General features: G+C 48.7%; 3 protein-coding genes and 1 long non-coding RNA gene across 7 annotated transcripts in view; 2 read left to right on the forward strand and 2 right to left on the reverse strand.

Annotated features, from left to right (window-relative positions):
* Nucleotides 1–97: 97 nt before the first annotated feature.
* On the reverse strand, nt 98–7,380 carry PGAM5 (PGAM family member 5, mitochondrial serine/threonine protein phosphatase). Of its 2 annotated transcripts, none has more exons than XM_036921924.2 (6): nt 7,145–7,380; nt 4,641–4,816; nt 3,406–3,531; nt 3,199–3,287; nt 2,925–3,055; nt 98–1,108 (listed from the first exon to the last, which is right to left on the reverse strand). In XM_036921924.2, the coding sequence occupies exons 1-6, from the start codon at nt 7,333–7,335 to the stop codon at nt 958–960; spliced, it is 864 nt and encodes a 287-aa protein (XP_036777819.2). In that variant the 5' UTR covers nt 7,336–7,380; the 3' UTR covers nt 98–957. The 2 variants fall into 2 exon arrangements, with proteins under 2 accessions (XP_036777819.2, XP_036777817.2); XM_036921922.2 differs by having other exon boundaries at nt 2,925–3,058.
* A 934-nt stretch (nt 7,381–8,314) lies between these two features.
* Nucleotides 8,315–18,577, reverse strand: PXMP2 (peroxisomal membrane protein 2). 2 transcript variants are annotated; one of them, XM_036921925.2, is made up of 6 exons: nt 18,304–18,577; nt 16,590–16,706; nt 14,962–15,124; nt 11,958–12,077; nt 10,221–10,281; nt 8,315–8,468 (listed from the first exon to the last, which is right to left on the reverse strand). In XM_036921925.2, the coding sequence occupies exons 1-6, from the start codon at nt 18,423–18,425 to the stop codon at nt 8,413–8,415; spliced, it is 639 nt and encodes a 212-aa protein (XP_036777820.1). In that variant the 5' UTR covers nt 18,426–18,577; the 3' UTR covers nt 8,315–8,412. The 2 variants fall into 2 exon arrangements, with proteins under 2 accessions (XP_036777820.1, XP_036777822.1); XM_036921927.2 differs by lacking the exon at nt 8,315–8,468 and having other exon boundaries at nt 9,928–10,281.
* Nucleotides 11,180–17,336, forward strand: LOC130680805 (uncharacterized). Its single transcript, XR_008993847.1, has 2 exons — nt 11,180–11,887; nt 14,893–17,336. It is a non-coding gene; the product is annotated as an uncharacterized LOC130680805 (long non-coding RNA).
* An 83-nt stretch (nt 18,578–18,660) lies between the features above and the next one.
* The window catches only part of POLE (DNA polymerase epsilon, catalytic subunit), an 83,235-nt gene continuing 79,919 nt past the window's right edge, over nt 18,661–21,976 (forward strand). For both annotated transcript variants that reach the window (XM_036921916.2, XM_036921917.2), the window contains exons 1-6: nt 18,661–18,799; nt 19,943–20,084; nt 20,437–20,517; nt 20,931–20,975; nt 21,112–21,204; nt 21,506–21,660. In XM_036921916.2, coding sequence (XP_036777811.2) covers nt 18,738–18,799; nt 19,943–20,084; nt 20,437–20,517; nt 20,931–20,975; nt 21,112–21,204; nt 21,506–21,660 — 578 coding nt within the window. In that variant the 5' untranslated portion in view covers nt 18,661–18,737. The remainder of the gene's footprint in view (nt 18,800–19,942; nt 20,085–20,436; nt 20,518–20,930; nt 20,976–21,111; nt 21,205–21,505; nt 21,661–21,976) is intronic.

Raw genomic sequence — 21,976 nt, forward strand, 5'->3', positions numbered from 1 at the left:
GAAAAGAGCTTCTTGTTAAAACCACCTCACAAATTTTGGGGCTGCTGCACAGGCTTCTAGTTTCCTTCAAAACATTCACAATTAGTACTTTGAAAAATCAGGAACATAAAATTTTATTTTGTAGTTCTTTTCAAAATTGACACAGAAATGGATCAAACACCCCAATTAGTTGGTTGCACTAATTCAAAGAAAATGTTCATAACAATCACAGAAACTACTGATTTTTCTAAACAATATTTGGGATGGACATATCATGTCTAAATAATTTAATACAGAATCACAAAAGACAAATAGCCAGAGGCAATGATCAAGCTGTCAGCTATCTTACTGGAACAGGACCCTCCTGGGCTGCCCCTGTCCCAGAACAACAGGCCACTTAACCTGCTGCATTTGCCCAGGTGCCCTGTGTGCAGCTCCAGAGGTGCCTAACACTGGAGCACAAAATTGGTTTTCAAAGCAAGAGCTCAGATGAGGACAATCTCCAATTGACAAAAATTTTAAATGGCAAAGGGTTTAAAGATTTGGAAAGAATACGTGAAGCAAGGTAAGTTACAAATGGAAGCGCTGGTGCCCTCCTTCTGAGCCCCTCGGCTCTGCTGATGAGCCTGGGAGGGTAGCCAGCCAGCTGTGGTCATGACCCTAAGACCTGTCAGTGCAGATTTGCTGTGGTCTCCACAGTGCTGGCATCTGTGACATCAAAAGTGATGAGTCAGTAGAAAACCTTCGGAGAAAGCAGGCTGATCTGACCTGAACGTCTCTTCCATCCTGGTCCAGGCACAGGTGCTGAGATGCTGGCATTTCAGACACGGGCTTTTTTGTCACCTTGTCCCAGAAAGATGGAAGGACCACGGTGCAAGCCGTGCAGAGAAGACCGTGAAGGAGCGAGCCCACGTTGTTGGTGGCACCCCGGCCAGAGCCGGGCAGGGTGCTGCAGAGAGCTGGTCCTTGAGGCAGCCCTCAGGAGCGGGAGATTTTGTCAGGAGGCATGAACCCCGTGTCCCCAAGGGTCCTGAGCGCCACTCGGCCATCGGGCCGGACCACCAGGTGGGTGATGCTGCCGTTGTTGAGGGAGAGGCGAAGCCAGCCTTCTGGAGGAAACTGCAGTGCCCTGGAGGAGGGGGAAACATGCTAGCACAGGGAGCTCTGCCTCAAGATGGCTGGGGTCCCAGCAGAGCTGACGGCACTTGAGCCCAGGTGGGAAGGTCTCAGAGGAGATACTCTGCGGGCTGGGACTAGCATCACCCTCCTGTTCTCAGACAAGAGGTTTCTCAGAGCAAGGGGCTGCCAGCCCATCAACTAAGGGGTGAGAGGACAGCCCTGCCCCTCTGGGAGGCAGATCAACCCAACTCAAGATCTGCAGTGCGTCAGAAATAAACTGTTTCTTAACAAGTGCCCACAATTTAATTTGTTTTCCCAGGGTAAAACCAAGACGTTATAGGCAGCCCGATAGTGCATGGTCCATTTCTGGTCCTTCCTGCCCTGGGACAGACGGAGCATTTTCATGCTCCTAAAAATACTTTTTAGGCACAGGTAGTATTTGCTGAGAAGCTCAGCATTACTTTGGCTTCCAAGTCAGCCACCAAGACACCCTTTGTGACCCTGAAAGTCTCAGAGACTAGCAGCATGCCCATGGCACCCCTCACTGCCATCTGCTCCCAAGTTTTCCTGCCATGAATTGTCAACCTCGGGGAGCAGCTGCCTTTTAAAGGCTTCTCAGGGCCACCCTCACAACATGGAGAACATCACAGTAACACTCTGGCTTCGTCCCGCCCTGCATGTAACACAGGTACCTCTACTCCAAGTCCCTGATTACTTCTGCTGCATTTCCCACACTGGGATTTCCTCCTAGTGACTGCTCAGGTTGGCCCTGTCTGGAACATCCACAGGGACCTGCGCAGCATACAGGGCAGTGCATGGGACACAGAAGCGTTGGGACTGTGCCACCAGGGGCACGTCAGTTGGAGGCAGGGAGCCCCCAAGTGACCACCTGTCCAAAGCCCACCTCATCTTCCCAGCAGCACTCAATCTAGTTTGGAGCACCCTTGAGCAAGCCAAGAACCCCAGCTCCTGGGCTTCTCACCAGGGACTGTACATGTGACATCAGAGGGGCTCAGCCCCCACAGCCCCAGCAATGGGCTCAAATGTCAAGCTCATGAGCACCAAGGGCCAATGGGCCATGCTGTGTCCTATCTTCCCACTGCTAGACTCATCAAAGGAGAAGAGGAGCCCCTCTGCTACCGAAGCATCTGACAAATACTTTCTAATGGATCCAGGAGCAAGGCAGTGTTCACTATTTCTACATTTGCATTCAGTGAGATTTGGTTAAACACGTTAAGCACCCAGCTGGCCTTCTGACTTACAGGGCCCTGTGACACAGATGCCACTCAGGGCAAGAGGCACTTACAAGGACCCCAGAACTTTCCATAGTGCCAGGAAGTAGGGAACGTCCAGAGGACACAGGAGCCCAGGAAGGAGCTCCCAACAGCCAGCACTGGAGCAACTGGGTCAAACACCAGAGTGAACTGCTGAGGAAGGACCCACCACCAAGTGACACATACAGTCAGTATAAGTTGGAAGCAAACAGGGTGTCTGCGTTGTCTCCCAACACTGACCAATCCCCAGTGGGAAAGTAACAGCCACAGTGTGAAAAGTCCAGTGCACAGAGCTTGGCCAAGTGACCACCACCCAGGAGAGGCCATTGGCATCAGGCACCTAGACCCACGCTGGGATAAGCAGATCTCGCCTGTGCTATTCCTGCCAAAAGCGCATGATCATGAGTAACTCCAAACTGAAAGGTATTCTACCAGACAACCGGAAGGCTCCCTGGGAGGCATCAAGGTCATGAGAGGAGGAAAGACGAGATGGAACAGTCTGACAGAGGGGACACGGGACATAGGCCACAGGGGCTGTCAGTGGCCCCTCACCGACACACGATGTAGCGGATGACATTGGCGTGGCAGATGAAGATCTCGTAACTGTCCTCCTGCTGCTTGGTGTCCGCCCGGTGGATATAGTTCCGGAAGGCGGCCTCAATCCGGGCTCCATCTTCGTAATACTGCTGGGGGCAGAGTAAAAACCTTAAGTATGCAGGCAACAAACAGGCCACAGGTCGAGGAGCATGGGGGGAGAGAGGCAACCAGGGCGGAGTTGGGGAAGCCCCCCCAGGAGGAAGACCACCGTTATGGTTTTTTTTTTTACCACAGCTTCGGGCTTCCAGTCGGACACAGGCGGGTCAGGCTCGATGGGGGCACCTTCCCTCAGCAGGTCTGTGCTGACCTTGCAGACCCCTGGGGAGCAGCAGGTGACTCAGTGTGCTCCTTCAGAAGCCGCTCTAGGCCCCGGCCTCAGCCCGGCTCCCTCCCTCCCCACCTGTGGCCAAGGGACTTAGGGGTGCCTGGCACTCACCTGGCAGGTGTTTGCTAATGATGTCAGTGGTTTCTACTGCACGGGTCATGGAGGAATGGACAATTTTATTAAACTTTAACCCCAAGCTTGCAAGTCGGAGACCAGTTAGTTCAGCCTGTTCACGACCTTGAGGGAAATACACCAGAGACTTACATGTCACTGGGACCAGTCCTTAGCAAGTACCATTAATGTCAGGGGACAAGACAGGCAGGCCTTCCTGGGGTTTGGGACTAATAGGTCCCAGGCATTCAGTGGATAACATCAATGAGATAACCTAGCTACCTGCAGTCCCATACAGAGAAAACATTAAAAATAATGACCAAGGTCAAGGATCACCAAAGTTTGGGTAGGGGCCTGCTTGCTCCATCACCCCATTCTTAAAGAACTTCTTCCAAAGACTGAGTCACAACGTGAGGGTGATCCACCAACTGCAGTCATCACGGATGTCCACATACAAAGGGCAACGATCCCAGCATTACTAAGTACAGACTGAGAGCAGATTACAAGTGTGCTTTCTCAAATGCCTTCAGAGTTAAGTTTCAGCTGGATGCACTGCCCCACCCCCGATACCACTTCACTCCGCACTGTGCACCTGGAGCAGGAGGGGTGCAGCTGGCTGGAGAACAGACCAGTAACCCTTTTACACCGTCTGAATGTCTTAACGTGTACATAGGGTAATGCCCCATTCAGCACAAAAATCTTTCATTTATACTCTATCTCAGACCACATGCATTCCTTTTCCTAGGACTTTCTCCTACAGACACGCTTGCACAAGGACACAAAGACCAAGATGCAAGAACACCCAGAGGTGCTGCTCACAACAGCAAGAAGCTGACACAAGCAACACTCCTGCCAGGGTATGGTGGGGCTGCCACTCTGGCCTGGTTTTATGAAGACCATAAACAGAGATGCAAGTGCCAGATGAAAGGGCCTTCAGTAGTAATTATGGCAAACAGGGTACATATGGGATGCCACTTGCAGAGCATGAGGGTGCACAGAGCACCTCTGGTGTGTGCTGTAGACTTAACCACCTACATGCAAGATCCACTGTAATATTTTTTTGAAGTTGAGAACACTTTCAAAGACTGTTTTGCAGCAGAATTGAGCTGATAAATACAAGGACTGAATCTGTACTGAGTCCCTAACTCAGGCTCAAGGAGGCCCAGTGCCCCTAGGAATACCTTCTAGGAGACTGCCTTTGACGGTCAGTTGAGGCCCCAGCCCCAGCCACGTACCCAGGGGCGTCAGAGTGCGGTCCTTTGCCAGGGAGGCATCTGTGTGGTACTGGGAGTGCCTGATGAGGAAGATATGCCGTGTGGCTTTGGCTTTGTAGTGGTCCAGCCTGGATGCCAGTTCTTCTCCAGATTCCAGGTTCCTCTTCCGCAGGTTGACCAGGGACAGTGGTTCTCGCCTGATGTTGAAATATGAGAGGTGTATGTCCTTGTGATCCCTGTTCACAAGTGACCCTTGAATACTTCTGAGAAATGGTCTTTCTGTCTTAGGAAGGCACAGGGGAGAAGCTTCAGCATTCTGTTTTCTCTGCCACCTGCCCAGGAGAGGCCAGCATCTCACAGCACATCCCATTTACTCCCAGGAGCTGAGTGCTGGGCCTGTTCTGGGGAAACTGGATGGTGAAAAAACAGACAGACGAGCACAGCCCTTGTAAAACTTATGTTCTAGCAAGGTGATCTGGCAATAACAGCAAGGTGAGCAGTGCTGGGGAGGAAATGAAACCAGGTAACAGGGAAGGGTGGCTGTGGGAGGACTGGTGGGAAGTGGCCTCTCGGTACCGTCGAATGGCAGCCACTAGCTATGGCTAAATTCAAAATAATGAAAATTGAATAGAACTAAGCTGCATCTCCCCAGCTACACTAAACGTACTCAAATGCTCCACAGCACATGGGATGCAGTTATCACACGGGACAGTGAGGACAATGGTCCGTTTATCGCAGAAAGTCTACTGGGTGGCGCTGCTGGGCTGGAGGGGAGGGTGGAGAGCAGTAGCAAAGACGTGGAGAAACCACCAACCAAGTCTTGTGAATGCAGGTGTGTATGGTGGCTCACAGAACTGAGGTTAATACAAGTTAAATGTCTGTGGTATCAGCAGAATTGGGAAAAATTTGCTCAGCTGAGACAGTGTGGTGGAAGAGTAAGTTTTGAAGGAAATAGTGGGGACTCTAGGTTGCTGCTTGGGCTGTGCAAACCTGGGGTGCCCAGAGAACAACAAGGCTTAGAGGCATCATTGGCAGGCATGTGGGAGCCTCGGGATGAGCCAGAGAAGACACTGGGGAGCTACAGGCACAGACACAGGAAGCTGAGGCTGGATGTTTCCCAAGAAAGAAGCTGGAGATTTCAGCCAGATGAGGATCTGAACTTTCTAGCAGGGTCAGCCCCACCCCCACATAAATATAGACTTGTTGAACAAACACAGCACATCAGTTTCAATGAATAAAGCTGGAGTCTGGTTCTACCTCAAGCAGGTCCTTTAACCTCAGTCCTTAAAACGATCTAAGAAATTCAGAAGATTGTATTTGTTTGAAAAAGAGAGTATGAGCCTGGTGTAATCAGGAGAAAAACAAACAAATCCCAAATGAGGAACATTCTATAAGGTCTTTGAACAGCACTCCTCAAAACTGTCCAAGTCATCACAACAAGGCAACTCTGAGAAACTACAAAAGCCAAGAAGAGCCTGAAGAGACCTGAGGGTTGGCTGTTACATGGAATCCTGGAAGAGTCAATGGACAGCAGATAAACACATAAGAAAATAAAGTAGTAACATCAATTAATAATAACGTGTGCAATGTAACAAAATTATACTAGTGTGCAATGTAACAAAATTAGGTGTGAAGTGTAAAGGACTTCTGTTGTCTTATAATTTTTCTGTAAATCTAAAACTATTCTAAAACATATCTTTTAAAAATTAACGGTTTAAAGAACACCCATGAAGTTCCTGGTACAACTAGACTGACAACAAATATTAGCTCTGTGCCCCCTCAGAGTAAAGCATCAAGTAGTCAGGAGCTGGGGCCGCCTAACCATCCCACAATTGCCACGCGGGACTCCAGCGAAATGTTAGCCAACAGAAATAGAATACCAGCAACACATGCAATTTTAAATTTCCAGGAAGCCACATTTAAAAAGTAGAACAGGTGAAATTTCAATAACTCACTTTATTTAATCCGATGCATCAAAAGTACTACCATTTCAACACATAAGAAATATTTAAAAATCTACACTGCTTTGTTTTCTACCTTAATTCATATTAATTAAGTCTAAAAACTGTTTCCTGATCAGAGGTGCTATATTCAAGCGCTCAATAAGCATAGGTGGCCAGCGGCCACCCAAGACCCACGATTCGAGGCCAGCCCGCATTCAGGCTGCCTGACAGCCGCGTCCTGGCGCAGTTACCCGCGGAGGCCCCTAGGCACGGGCGTCACCCTTCCAGCAAAGATAGGATCAACCTGCCCTCACCCTCCCCGAGGATTCGGATGTTAAGAAGAACAAGGATGGTAGCCCTCGATCCTGGACTGAAATGCCGGCTCAGGCTTCCCCAGGCGCCCGGCACCGGCTCCTCCCACGACGCCCTGCATCGCAGCCCGCGCCCCGAACGAAGAAGACCGTGCCTCAGTCCCGCGTCGCGCCCCGTCCGCGGAGACCGCGCCTCAGCCCTGCGCCCGGCCCCAGCCCCGCGCTCCGAACTGCGCCCAGGCCCTTAGCAGCGCCAGAGTCAGCCGCGTACTTATCCCAATTGGAGTCCCAGACGCCGGGACCGGGGCGCGCGGCCCCCGCCCACGCCGGCGGCTCGACCACGCGAGTCTCCGCGTCACCGCCCGCGCGAGGCTTGCCCACCGCCACAGCCGAGAAAAGTACAGCTGCTGAGCCTCCGGCCAGGCCACACACCGCCAGCTGCAGCGCCTTCCTGAACGCCATGCTGCCCGCCCGAGCCAATCCCGCGCAGGCGCTTTCGGTTCGGACGGCGCGCCGACAGTGACACGCTTCCGCGGGAGTACGCTTCCGGCTAGCCGGCTACGCGAGGGCGGAAATCCCGCCCCCCGGCCCGCTACCTGGGCCCTCTGGGAAACTGCCGAGTGCGCTGAGCGCAGCGGTTGGAGAGCTCGATTGTCCACGTGGCGCCTCTCGGGAGGCAGGCGTTGCGGGACGGCGCCTACTTCGAGGGGCACGACGGGTTCCAGAGAGCCAAGCCTGGAGGCCGAGGCTGGAAGGAGCTGGGAGCAACGGAGGCGGGCGAGGGCCGTGAGCACCAGAGCCTGGGATTCTAGTTCGAGTGAGCCGGGAGAACTCTCCGGCGTTGGTCGCTTTTTATTTTTACTGTGGGGAAATATACATCATAAGGTATACTGTAGTATTCACTTTAAGCGCACATTGCCGGGGCATTGGCGTATTCACGCTGTAGTGCAGCCTCCCCACCTCTTATTCCAGGATTTTCTCTTCTTCCCAAACTGAACTCCTTCCCCGGAACCCGTCCCCCTCCCGCTGGCCTCTGGCCCCGACCATTCTGCTCTCTACGAGTTTGACGACTCGGGGGACCTCGCGTAGTCATACAGGGTCTGTCCTTTGGGACTGGCTGATTTCACTGAGCACCATTCCCTCACTGCACCCATGTAGCAGGTGTCGGGATTTCCTCCTTTTAAGGTTGAATGTTCCACCGTGTGGATGGACATGTTTATACACTCATGGGTCAGTGGACCCTTGAGTTGTTTCCACCTCGGCTGTTGTGAATCCTGCTGCTGAGAACACAAGTGTGCAAATATCTCTGTTTTAAGTCCCCGCTTTCAGTTCTTTTGGGTGTAGACCCAGAAGTGGTATCCTGGATCATCTTTGCAGGTTTTAAAGTTGGGAAATGGCATGATCTGCTTTACCTTAAAAAACAATTACTCTGGGTTTTGGAGCATGAATTTATTCCACAGAAATGCCCAGACCTTTGCTTAAACATGTCTTGAACCCACACATTTGATGTTTCCTTCCAAAAAGTCGTTTATCAAAATGTTAGTAAAAAGATTTTTTAAAAGAAAAAAGACGAATCCACAAGGACATACTTGAGTCTACAGGAGAAAACAAAGCAAAGAGATCAGTTGACAAAATTTTGGACACTGGAAATCAGATCATTATTGACCTGAGAAGATGGAACATCAGTTGCCTGCACTGAGGGAAGCCAAAAAAGCAAGCTCACTTCAGTTAGTCAGGGAGAGGGGAGTCACGAGCACTAGCCCCACTTCTGAGGAAGGTAAGTGAGGCTAAACCCATGAGGGCTGATTGAAAATATGTAAGAGGCTGCCCTCTGCACCCCTCCATCATCTGTACATTCAGATGAATATGTCACCTCTATCATGGCAGAAGATGAGAGAAATTTCATCCCAGAGGATTTGAACCAGAAGGACTCTGGGTTTGAGAACACACATAGCTGAGACTGGGATGCAGTAATAGAAATGACACTATATGAAGTTCACATACAAATAGTAGGACCTCTAATCCCTTCCAGTTAACCACAAGAATGTTCGCTGCCCCACTAAAACCATCATACTTCCCCCAGGGGCAAGAAAATTAAAGTATTCCTCTCTGGGGAAACTGACCAACCTGAGAGAAGAGGCCTCAGCTGTTGAAAATGGGGGATCCTCAATAAAACTGGACTCCTGCTTGGTCTGCCCTCAGTGCTAAGTACCACTGGGCAAGTGCAGCCCCCACACACTAAGGCGTGAGTGACTTTGGCTCTTAAACACTGATGCACAGTTGTAGATAAAATTGCAGTATTTCCAGAATCTCTCATCTTGCCTTAGTACATCTTCATATCAATAGGTGTTTCCAAGGGGTGGAGAGAAGTAGTCTTATCTCCACAGCAATAGGTGATTACAAGGTAGGTAGACAGTGAGTGAGCACCTGGACCTGAGAGTGTTTTGGGGGGCTTTGCAGCTGGGTTGCAAGAGATACTGGGTGAATGGGAGTAGATGACTCTTGTAAGCAATAAATGGATTTCTCCCACTTTATTTTTCCCTTTGACTGATTTTTGGCTTCAAAGGTTTATTTGCCCCAGGCTGAGAACACATTTCCCCCTGAGTTAATAACAATCAAGATCAGATGTTTAAGGAATTCCTGATTAGAAAAGATACCAAATCAAACAAAATGAACCCTGAGAAAACAAATGGCAGGTTGGACAGAAGAAAATTTCAAAAAACGTATAATTAAGATCTGGGAGGATATTGTATCTGAAACAAGAAAGGAATACTGTCAGGAAGGAATGTTCTAAGAATGAAAAAAGTGGGGAGGGAGGGTTAATATAAATGAGCAATAGGAGAGCAAGGGGAAAAAGCTGAAAGGGTGGCATATATTTATCACCCAACCTCTCAGAATTCCAAGGCTATAAAAGCCCTTTTCCTATGTTGCCAGGTATCTAAGCAGTCGTACTGTATATTTTACAATTAAAAAAAAAAGTTTAAAAATCTGAGGGCAGCCCTTTGACCACATGTTTCTCCAAAAGTGACAATCTGAGGAATTAAAATCACTGAGAAAGCTACATTACAGTTTATTCTGATAATTCAATCCAAGGTGACAAGTGAAATCATCTACCATATTTTAAGTTTCTAGGGCAGTGCTACATGAAGACAGCTACTGCCTTTTTAAGATACAAAATTCTGATATTAAAAGACCTTTTTCTCATCATTCTAGGCCATCTTGAGTCACATTATTTAGAATCAGGTAAAGTCCTGACTAGGTTGTTTCTGCTCTCAATTTGGGCAGGTGAGCATTCCCCCAGACCCATGTCCACAGTCTGACATTCTCTTCAGGCCATCTTCACTTTCCCAGAGAAGCCAGGTAGGCATACCAGAACAGAGCCACCACGTTTGCAAAAAGCACCCGGAACTGCCAAAGAGAACACAGTCAGGCTTTGGTAAAGATGGGGGCTCTGGTTGCACTCACAAGGCACTGATCCCCTGGGACAGAGTTCTTGGTTGGTCCACCCACCTCACTATAGCATTCACTGAGTCTATACTTTGTACAAAGCACTGTGCTTTGCCCTTAACAGTCCCTGCCTAATGATATTTATAGGCTAGTAGGGAAAACAGTTGCTCTTATTCTCCTTCACTGAACACTTTTGCTCCTGGCTCAGCCTCTCACCCCAGCACCAGCCACTGTGCGGGTAGCTTGACTAGCCCCTTCCTGCTCCCACTACTTTAACCTGTTGCTGTTCCATTACAAGGCTTCCATGAGCTGATGGATATACCCCCAGTGAAATCACCTTCAGTCAACCAGTGAGTCTCCCTGGCATATGAGCTCCATGAAAATAGCAGTCTGTTTTACCTCATTAATTACTATATTCCCAGGGTCTAGTGCAATGGGGCATAACAGTCCATGCTCAATAAATATTTGTTTAATAAACTCCACCACCCCTTTAAGCAGTCACCTGCAACCACCTAAAATGCAGACTCTGACTATACCTCCCAGCACTGTCCCTAAGCTGCTCAGGATTCCATTTTCCAGCCTTTGCTCTCTCACTACCCAGACTCTGAGCATCCTCAAGCACCCCGTCTTCTCCCTAGTTTCAAGTGGTTTACTCAATGGTGTACAAAAGAGGACAAACACAGCAGGCCAGAGGCTACTGTCCTTTGAAAGGCATGTTTGAAAGGACGGCCCTTGGATGCTGTCTGGAAACTGGGTTTCACGTGGTTTCCCACCTTTCCCCAATTGATAATGGCTCCCTGTGCCTAGAGTGCTTGCAGGAACAATGTGGTTGTTTCTGCAGGCAATCTTTTCTCCTGGGACTTGAATTCTGTCACATGCTGGGCAAAGGTGTCTGCATGACTGGCCCCCAGTAAAAACCCTGGGCAGAAACAGGCTGGGTGGTGGTGGGCATGAGATGCTGTGTGACCAACAGGGAGGGAGCCTAGAATGTCTGTAGTGGATTTCCCAGGATCCAGTTATATGTCCTTCTGCGTGGCTGTAATAAATGCAGGCCATGTGCACAAAGATACCCTGAGTCCCCTGATTCCTTCTAGCCAATCTTCAACCCTGGAGTGGTCTTGCAACCCGGCAGAGCCATGCTGTACTCAGTATGCAGACAGTGATAACGGGCCAGCCGTGACCTGGAGCCAAGGCCACCCCAGAAGGCTGGGCAGGCAGTCAGCATCGGTGCAAACCTGCCTGGACCTCGGCACAGGCCCTGTTGAGCTCGCTTCTGCTCAGACACACGGTTTATAGCCCCTCATGGCTCCCTCCATCCTGAGTGGGTCCCAACGTCACCAGACAGCGCGCAGTCCCCGCGGGCGCCTTCTGGTGTATTCACTGAGTGCTCCGCCCGCCGCCAGGTGTGACGTCACGGCAGGTGAGGCTGCCCTCGCCCGCCTGCGAACCTGCCACCGCTTTGCATCTGCCCACGCTTCTGCGGACGCTTCACCGCAGAAGACGTCCGCAGACGGGAGTCTCTTATACTCATCTTCACCCCCCGAGAATCCGAATCCCTGGAAAGGCTGTAAGTTGGGGTGACAAGGAGGTGGGAAGCGGTCTCGGGTGGAGGAGGGACCGCCCCGCACGGACCTCACCTGCAGAGGCACATAGTTGACGTTGACGAACTGAACCGGGGTCCAGACCTGCCAGTTGGTGCGCAGCGCCGGCCAGAAGCGTCTCCTCACGCCAGCGGCGAAGGCGGCCGCGTCCCTGCCCTGGAAAGGAGGGCGCGTGGTGAGCCACCTCCGCGACTCGGGTTGGAACCTGGGCACCAAGGTCTGGAGGCCAAACCCTAACACAACGGCTTTTTAAACCAGATTTTGTTCCGCTTATGCGTAGACGGTACACCGTGTGCAGGGTGAGCGGCGCAGCTAGAGGGAGCTAACCATCCAGCTGGGACAGCACCAGGTCGCGCGCGGCTCACCCTGCGTCCGCGCCCATCCCTCCTCACAGGGCTGACCCATGGGGTGACCCGTGCTGTGGCCTTGGGCACCCGAACTGCTGTTTATGGAGCAGCTGTCAGTTCTTTCCGCAACAGTCTCCAAAGATGATCCATTTCCAACCAGAGCTTTTCAGGAGTTTTTAAAAACGGACCCCAGTAAATTGATGGGACATGTCATCTGGAAGGGTAAATGCTTAGGATTTATATACAGTATATACAGAGAAGACAAGTAATGATTCTATAACATCTTACTGCGCTGATGGACAGTGACTGTAATGGGGTATGTGGGGGGGCCTTGATAATAGGGGGAGTCTAGTAACTATAATGTTGTTCAAGTAATTGTACATCATTAATGATATCAAAATTAAAAAAAAAGAATAGCCATCTTGATAAAGAATAACAAGGGGAGGGCTACTTACCTAGATATTTAAAAAATACTAAAGGTTATGGTAATTATAAAAAGTCTAGTAGCAATACCTCCTGTTCCCTAAAAAAACATGCAATGGAAATTGACAGAATCCAGCAAAAGAGCAAAGGGTCCACACAGTGGCCTGTACACATGGGGATAAGAATATGATAAAGTTAACGTTTCAGAACACAAAAGACTGTTCAATTAATGGCATGGAGTCAATTTGCTTTTTAAGTGAAAAAAGCCAAGACAGAAGTAAATCTCCTACATATGAAGTAAAAACAAAAAAACAAAAAAAACCCATAAGAATACTAGAGGGAAGTATAGGAGAATACTTCTATTATCTTCGAGTTTATCTAAATGTACAAAATATCATGAAACTATGGGAGTATATTTTAAATATCCTATTTTAAGGAAGCACATAAAGGAAAAGAAGGACATTTTAATACATGAACTGTTAAACTCGCATATAGAGAAAGACACTATAAAAAACCTTATACAACTTAAAATTTGTAACTTTATAAAAATCTTTTGATGTCATATGAAGTTAAAACAGAAACACCTAAAAAATGGGAAAAATATCTGCACCTTATATTTGGCAAGGGATTGAGAACCTTAATATATAGAAATTACAAATCAGTAAGAAAAAAGTAAATGGAAAGTTTATGGAACTACAGTAAACATATAAAAAGGTGTTCAACATCATAAAGATATTTAAATTACTTTTCAGCTATGAGACTGCAAACTATTTAAAAGAAAAATACAATCACAGTTGTCAAGAATGTGGGGAAACAAACCTCCTGGGGGTGAAAAAGCCATAGGGTTAAGAGCACCAAAGACACAAAGCCTGGGTCTGAATCCCAACTCATGGACTTGCAAGTTATAGGACCTTCAGCCCATGACTTACCCCCATGGCCCTCAGCTTCCTCAACTGTCAAATGGGGTTGATTTGAGGTGCAAATGACATGAAGCACTTGATGCAGAGCTTGGGACAAGGCCAGGTGCTCAATACATGTCAACTGTTTGTATTATTTACATCACTGCAGGATAAACAAGGACAGCCTCCTTGGACCACAATTCTAGCACAAGTCCTTACACAAAAGGGACAGGCATGTAGGATGGTGTGTGTCTGTAACATGATGTATATGACCACAGTGTTGGGTTCAGAGGCATCTGGAGTAGGTGTGGTACAGTGTGTTCCCACATGTGTCAATTATATGTTATTCACTTTAGTCCCATAGACATATATGTATGAGGTTTTGTTTTTTAATAAAAATGTATCCCCTTCATATTTAGAAGGAAAAACAATGAGAAACCTTTACTTCTAATGTGGATTCCCTTTGCTTCTTCCTACGTCAGATTTCCTCAGGACTTTCCAAACATTTCTTGTTACTATCAGGGACTTATTAGCTATCACAGTTAAGCTAGACATCTTTCATTCTCCCTCCAGGGTCTCTTTAGACAACAAGGGGTGTTTTCCTTAGTAACAAGAACTCAAAATGGTGTTTCAAAAGAAAACCTAAGTGAAACCATTTACCTGCTGTGAATGGTTGAAATAAATTACCATCAGGGCAGAACATGATACATCTTGGGCACACAGCACACAGCAGGGGTTGAAAGTGCTCATAAACTGGGAAGGGACTTGGGTTGGGCACATTAGAACAGACCTGCCTGGTGACTGCACTGGAACACACCTCTTACACAGTGGGTTGTGGTGTCTATGCTGATAAGGTAATCTCTTCAGAGCACATCCAGGCACTGAGTTAATGCGAGCTTCTGCAGCATTTCAGTAGGGGTCTGAAACTTCTGTTTCATGAAGCCCATGGACCCCCTTCTCAGTTTTGTAATGTATAAAATAAAATATACAGATTACAAAGGAACCAATTATACTGAAATGTGGCTATCAAAATATTCAGACAATGTTATTATAGACTAGTATGTGTGTTTCTTTCTGAACACATCCAGTGACAAGACCTAAAGGCAGGTACAGGGAGTAATGAGCATAAAATAACACTCTGGGTATCTGTAACAACTGAGGATGATATGAAAGTATCTGACTACTCCTGCAGACCAACAGGTACTGATAATATGACTTGGTTTATTTCTGACATTTATAAAAGAAAATGTGAAACTTCAATTTGAGTGTACTGAAAAGTTCACAGACCCCTGAATTCCACAGGAGGATACCAGGTGAAGAACCCCTGTGCCAAATGAAGATCTGTTAGAAGGGCTACGGCGTAAGACCAACCTCCAGGAAGTTCATGACGGTGAAGAACAATAGCAGGAAGGCTGGTGCAAAGACGAGGCGGTCCAGGAGGAGCCGCTTGACCCCTGCCCAGGGGACCTCAGAAGGGATCCAGTGCTCCATGAAGAGGTAGAAGAAGTGACTCAGTGGCCCTGTGAAGAAGAACCTGAGGCCCCGCCATTGGGGTGAGCTGGACTCAGTCCTCTGGATGTGCCCTTCCAGGGTCCAGCTTCACCCCCAAGGTCCAAGTCTGAAACCCTGCCTTCCTGGAGTCCCTCAGCACTGACCACACAGGTCTACATGCTCCTTCTAGAAAATATGCTTTCTTTGAATCTGCTTCAAGCATTTTTTTGCCTTTCACAGACCAGATTTGTTCTTGCCTTGGGTTCCCTCAGTCTTCATGTGACCAGCTCCTTCTCAATCCTGTCAGCTTGGAGAATTCTTTGCTGGTTGTCCTGGATAATCAACCCACCACTATCCTAGCCACTCTCAGTTCCAAGTCTTGTTTCATTTTCTTCATAGCATTTTTCACTACATGTCATAATCTTATTTGAGTAGTCAAAAAATATGCTCTCCTCAACCCCAAAAGGTAAATGCCACAAGACAGGATTGTGTCTGTCTGTTCACTGCTGTGACTGCAGGCCTAGAACAGGGCCTGGCTCAGAGAAGGTGCTCAACAGTAAACAAATGGACACATGTCTGGTGTTAGAGCTGCTCACCAAACTCCTTAGATAATTAGCAAGAGTGAAACCTAGTAGTGTGTGTCCATATTGGCACTTCCTACTATTTGTTCCAAAGTAAACAGAGAACTTGGAAGGGAACTACATCTGTTGGGACAACAGATCTGCAGCTCCAGAAAATTTGGCATAAAAAGATAGGCAGGAACCCATAGATCTTTCAATTTCTGACACTGGAAGTCTTTAAACAAGGGGAATCTCAGTACTCTTCCCCTTGCTGTAGAAGGTTCAGTGGCCTGGAGCAGGGGTTCCCAGTAGGAGGAGAATGAATGAAAAACTGCAATTGGATGAGGCTTCCCAGATGATGCCGATATGCATCCCTCTCTAGGGGCTTACACTTTAAATATGTTACGGAAAAAGCTGTGATCACTATTGTTAACATACAAAGACAAAAATCTGTGAATACTGAATTGAAAAAAAAAAACTTTGTTGTAAAAGACTTAAAAATAATCCACCTATGCAAATACTGTCGTTTGACAGAGAACTCAGAGTGGATTTATTGAAAAAACTCCTAAATCTCTACGCTTTTGCAATTCAAAAAGTCATTCAGAAATGACATTTTTCAGGATACCTATACACTATGAAAATAACAACAGAAACTGTCCATATTTAAGTATGTTTTCCTCCTTCAGGCCTTTAAGTCTTGCAGCTTGATTTCAGGTTCAGCTTAGTTATTTGCCCTCTGGCTGCTCAACCCTTGCCCAAGCAATTCAAAATAAAAACCATGTAAAACTATAAAATAGGCAAAATTAACACTTATCCACTGTTTTGATTTTTCCCAATGATTTTTACAATGCTTTAATTTTTCCAAATTAGATTATTCCAGACTCTTGGCCTTGACACCTTACTTTGTCACACTTAGTCTGCTGCTGGGTAAACCTTTACGGAACTCACCCATAAATGGCATATCTGAGTGGCTCGCTGACATCTAGTTTTTGAAAGCAGTTTTCTTTTTTCCGTTTCTTCTCAATCATCTGGGCCAGGAAGTTCCCAAGTGCTGACAGAATGCCACTGTGGACAGAGAGCTAATCAGAAAACAGAAGCAAACAGCAAGAAGGTGTCCATTCCTGAACAGAATTAGCATGGCTGTTCTGAGATCATGCTGAGGATGGGTGGAAACGAATCTTTATTAAAGCAGTGCAATGTAAGGTCCCTACCTCAAAAAGTGGAGACGGTATAACTTAATACACACACAGGAGCACAATAAGATTTCCAATTGGTGCATTTTATCAGTGCCAATGTCCTGATCGTGACATTGTACTATGATTTTGCAAAAGGTTACTATGTGTGGGAGGGAGATGTGTGATTATAAATGGGCAACAGGAGGTACCCTCATGATGGAACTTTCCTGTTTTGACTGTGGTGGATATACAAACCTATACACAATGAAATTGCATAGAACTGTGCATGCACACACATGTATGCATGCTAGTACAAGCAAAGCTGGGGAGATGTTAATGTGATCTGTGGACTGTATCTACACCAGTGTCCTTGTTGTGATATTGTACTGTAGTTTTACAAAATATTACCAATGGGAGAAACTGGGCAAAGTGTAAAAGGGGTCTGCCTGTGTTATTTTTTACAACTGCATGCTAATCTACAATTATTGTCATAAAATTTCAATAAAAAGGTGGAGACAGGTCTAGTTGTTCCAAGACTTGGTATGTAGCTACCTTCTGACAATTTCTCTGAGCTATAAGATCCACAGTTCTCAGTGTGAGTGATAAGGGCCTTCTTGATTTGATCCATGGCTGCTTCTTTCTCATCCTCTCCCGAGCTCACTGTTCATTTTCTACAGTGACTTAGACCTTGCCACCTCTCCATCATGACCATAGCCTCCCTCAGGACCTTTGCAGTTGCTGTACTTTTTGCTCAGGAACTTCTGCTTCCCTTCTTTGCATGGCCTATTACCTCCCCTTGTGCAGGCCTCTGTTCAAATGTCACCTCCTCAGATGAAACTCCCCTGACCACTTTATCTGTTACATACTGATCTGTTTTTTTGTCTATTTTTTCACTAGAGTGCAAGCTCCAGGAAGGTGGGGACATTACCCACCTGTCTTAATCACTACTGAAACTCAGTACACAGGAAACATACTGCACATATTTATTAAAGGCTAAATTAATGAAAGGGGACAAAGAAACATAAAATTTATTAGAAGTAATGGAGGAGACATCTCCTAAGTTTAGGTCTCCAAATCAAAGGGGCGGAGCTAGCCAGCAGCGCTGCTGGACCGTCCTGACTCAGGACAGCGTGGGGACTAACAAACTGTGAGGTGTGGGCTCCAGGTCAGTGGGGGAAGGCCCCTGCACAATCCTCATTGTGTGCTCTCCTCCGGTCTGGCTCCCGAGTTCACATTTGAAAGTGCCTAAGGGTTACTTTTCAGAACCCAATACCCAAACCGCACGTTCTGAGCTGTCTGGTTATTCTAAGGTCTTTGCAGGGTCATTTTGATATTCAGGGATTTTGCCTGTCACACTTAAACTCCAATATAGGCTGTATCTAAGTAGCTGGGTCACCGGAAAACCGAGCACTGAACTCCGGGACCTCTGCGCCGTCCACTCAGCCAGCCCTCCCGACCCCGTTCCCCCGCGGTCGCTCCACGCCGACCTGCTGGCCGCCTTAGTGAGCACTGGGTAGAACTGCAGGAGGCGCAAGTACTGCGCAAGCGCCCGCCGCGGAAGCGCCCCGAGCCCGACCTCGGCCCGCAGCTTCGACGCCCCTGGCGCCATAGCTTCTCAGCTACAGCCCGATGGCCCGGGGCGGACCCCTCCTCAGACCCGCCAGATGCAGCGCGGGGATCGCCTGACAATTCCTGTCTAGCGCCTCTCAACACTGACACAGCCTCGCGCGGCGCGCGCCTGAGCACACTTTTCCCCGAGTCCCTAACGGGCCACCGCCCCTCCTGCACCGGCGGCGATTGGAGCTCGTTGGGGCGGGGCGCGACGAACCTCCTGATGGGTGGCAGGGCGCTTCCTTTCTCTCGCGAGAGTTGGTGGAGCGCGCCAAATTTCTTCCCGGGAAGCGGAGGCGGTGGCGAAACTATGGTTCTGAGAGGCGGCGGGCGGCGGCGCGTGGAACAGGGCGCGGACGGAGAGGCCACTCGGTGAGGGCGGCGGCGCGGAGCTCGGGGTCCTTCCTTCCTTCCTGCGGAGGGACTGGGCTTTGGCCAAGGGCCGTGTAGCCGACGGCGGGCCGTAGGGTTGGCGCAGGGCGGCGCTCCCTTCCTCTCCGCGCTCGCGGCGGTCTGAAGTGAGGTCGCAGGCGCCTTCGCGCCGCCGTTCGGTTCCGCGGCGCCTCGCGGTGCAGTTTTGAGTGCGCTGGCAGGCTTTCTCATAACGCGTGGAAATTTGGAGTGGTCGATGTCGTTAATTCCATTTCACCAAGAAACAGATTAATGCATTTGGGAACGTTTAAAAAATAAGTTAAAAAGTGAGGAAACAACTTTTTACAGAGATAATTGTGGGTTCTAGTGCAGTTGTAGGAATGTACACCGAAATCCCTTAGGCCCTTAACCCGCCCCCGTGGGCAGCATCCTACACGCAGAGCAAGTCCCAGCCAGGAAATTGGCACTGTGCGTAAGCGAGTGTGGGGGTGAGCGCGCGCGCGCATCGCGTTTCGTGTCCGCGGCACGCTTGGACCGGGTCCCTTGCCTTGTGTAGACAGGGCCCCTCTGCCCGCTCCTTCCCGCGGCCTCGTCTCCAGTTTCCCTTTTGCAGTGGAGTCAAAATGTGTGTGGTTTGGGGGGTCGGCTCTCTGGCTCAGCAGAATCCCCTGGAGAACCATCCAAGCTGTTGTTACCCGTGGATAAATTTGATAAACGTATCTGTGGGTGGATGGAACGTTGGGTAGTCACCCCTTGGCTATTTGGACTGTTCGCTTTTTGATCCCCCACAGTGAGTGAGCTGCTTGACCTTGCCCACGTGTGAATGTGTTCATCTCCCTGGGCAGCTCCCAGGAGCACAGTGCTGGGCCTTGAGCATCATCGGGGCCCAGGAGGTAGCAGTGTCCAGCCATGATTGCTGTTGCTGGTGTTCTGGCTACAGGGTTGACCAGCTTTTTGAGTGTCCTGCCCCAGTCATGGTTTTCCCACGATGCCCGCTAATTATCAAGCTTCTTGCCAAATGTGAGGTTTCCAGGGGTGCATCTGCTATGTCGCATCCGAAGGGCTTACTCTGGGCGGACTGAGGGTTGTGGGAGTGGCAAGCGTCCCGGTGGATGAAGACTGGATCCTCCTCCTCTCACTCAGGGATGATGGCCCCTCATCCTCCATCTCCGCACTCAAGCGCCTGGAGCGCAGTCAGTGGACGGATAAGATGGATTTGCGGTTTGGTTTTGAGAGACTTAAGGAGCCTGGTGAAAGGACAGGCTGGCTCATCAACATGCACCCCGTAAGCACCCGGGCCTCAGGAAGGCATGGCACAGCCCTTTGCCTGAGAAGAGTGGTACCACCTGTCTGGGTGGCACAGGTGGCGGTAGGGTTGTTAGAGGCTCTCCAGCTTTTCTCTCTAATGTCATTGGGCCACTGGGAAGAGTCAGGTGACAGGCATTCTTGTTTCCTGTAAAAATGAAGCTTCAGAGGTGAAGGGAACATTAAGAAAAATCCCCATTTGGAGGCTGTCATGATCGGGGCCAGGACTGTTTGGCAGGGGTGGAAAAAAGGTTTTCCCAAGAGTGGGAGGGAAAGGGCTCCTGTGCCCTGTGGGGGATAAAACCTTGCCCATGTTGACTGATCTCTCATAGACTGAGATTTTAGACGAAGATAAACGCTTAGTCAGTGCAGTGGATTACTACTTTATTCAAGATGATGGCAGCAGATTTAAGGTAAGCTCCTGAATCCCAAGAACCTAAAACCCACTCAGCAGTGAGGTATAGCTGGACCCAAATGATGAGGGATCGTTTAGCTGTGCAGCTGAGGAGAGGGATAAGTGGCTGCTAGCTTGCAGCAGCCTGAAGCCCTTTGGGAGCATGGGCCCCTTGGAGCCACACCAGCCACCACCTAAGGTGTCCTAGGAAGCTAGCACGAAGGGCTGCAGGGTGAGCCATGTCATGTGGCTTAGACTCTTGCCCCTTCAGTATGCTCTAGGCCTCATTTCCTACTGAGCCGCCTCTTAAAGAGATGTTGAGGTCAAGGGTGTATTGGATCTAGGCTGCTCACGGGTCAAAACAGTCTGTCTTCACTTTTCTTCCTTTTTCTTTTTTCTCATCGCCTCCAAATGGGTTGGTGACTCTGGCAGGTGGCGTTGCCCTACAAGCCATATTTCTACATTGCAACCAGAAAAGTAAGTCTGTGGTTTACAGACCTGGGCCGTGTTTTGTACGGGGCTTTTAGAATTGGAAATAGAGGCCTCCAGAGACAGGCAAATTGAAGGAAAATTGATTTTAAATACAGGGTCATTTCATCTGATCTTGATTTAGGGTTGTGAGCGAGAAGTTTCATCTTTCCTCTCTAAGAAGTTTCAGGGTAAAATTGCTAAAGTAGAGACTATCCCTAAAGAGGATCTGGACTTGGTGAGTATCACCCAGACCTTCATGATAGGTGGGCTGAGCCCACCCTGCATGTGGGGTGAGATGGGAAGAGGCCAAGTTTAGCACCTGTGGGGCAGTATGGGGCTTTGGTAACTGTCCATCTATCCTCTCAGAACTCCAGTGGCACCACTGGTGCCACACACACAGTTGGACTAGGTGCCTTAGAGTCACCAACTAACTCTTCAACTTGCATGTATACCTTTGAGTCATTCTTCCCTGATTTTCTCTCCCCAGCAAAGTCCTTTTTCTCTTGACTCATGAGCATGATCTCTTCACTCTGCAGCCAAATCACTTAGTGGGTTTGAAGCGAAATTACATTAAGCTGTCCTTCAGCACTGTGGAGGACCTTGTCAGAGTGAGGAAGGAGATCTCCCCTGCGGTGAGGAAGAACCGGGAGCAGGGCCGTGCTAGTGACGCCTACACGTCTATGCTCTCCAGGTAAGCTTTGCTCCTGTAAGCAAAGCAGCCAATCTGTTTCCCATTTTTCCTACATAGACAAGATGCACAGGAGACAGGGAAACTTAGCAATAAAGCTATTCACTGATCAGCTTTGTTTGATGTGGAAATGCTTTTGAACAATTAGGTAGACTTTCTTATATGCTTCGTTTGTGTTAAATAAATGGTGGCTTACCAGGTTGTATTTTAGCTGTCTGTCTTTTCTTACATAGGGGGTGGATTTATGACTCCAAAATTGAGTTGCTGTGACAGTAAAGAAATTTTGGATTCTTAATCCTACCACCTGAACACAGTCTTT

The sequence above is a fragment of the Manis pentadactyla genome, chromosome 14, assembly GCF_030020395.1.
Source record: "Manis pentadactyla isolate mManPen7 chromosome 14, mManPen7.hap1, whole genome shotgun sequence".
NCBI classification, from domain to species: domain Eukaryota; kingdom Metazoa; phylum Chordata; class Mammalia; order Pholidota; family Manidae; genus Manis; species Manis pentadactyla.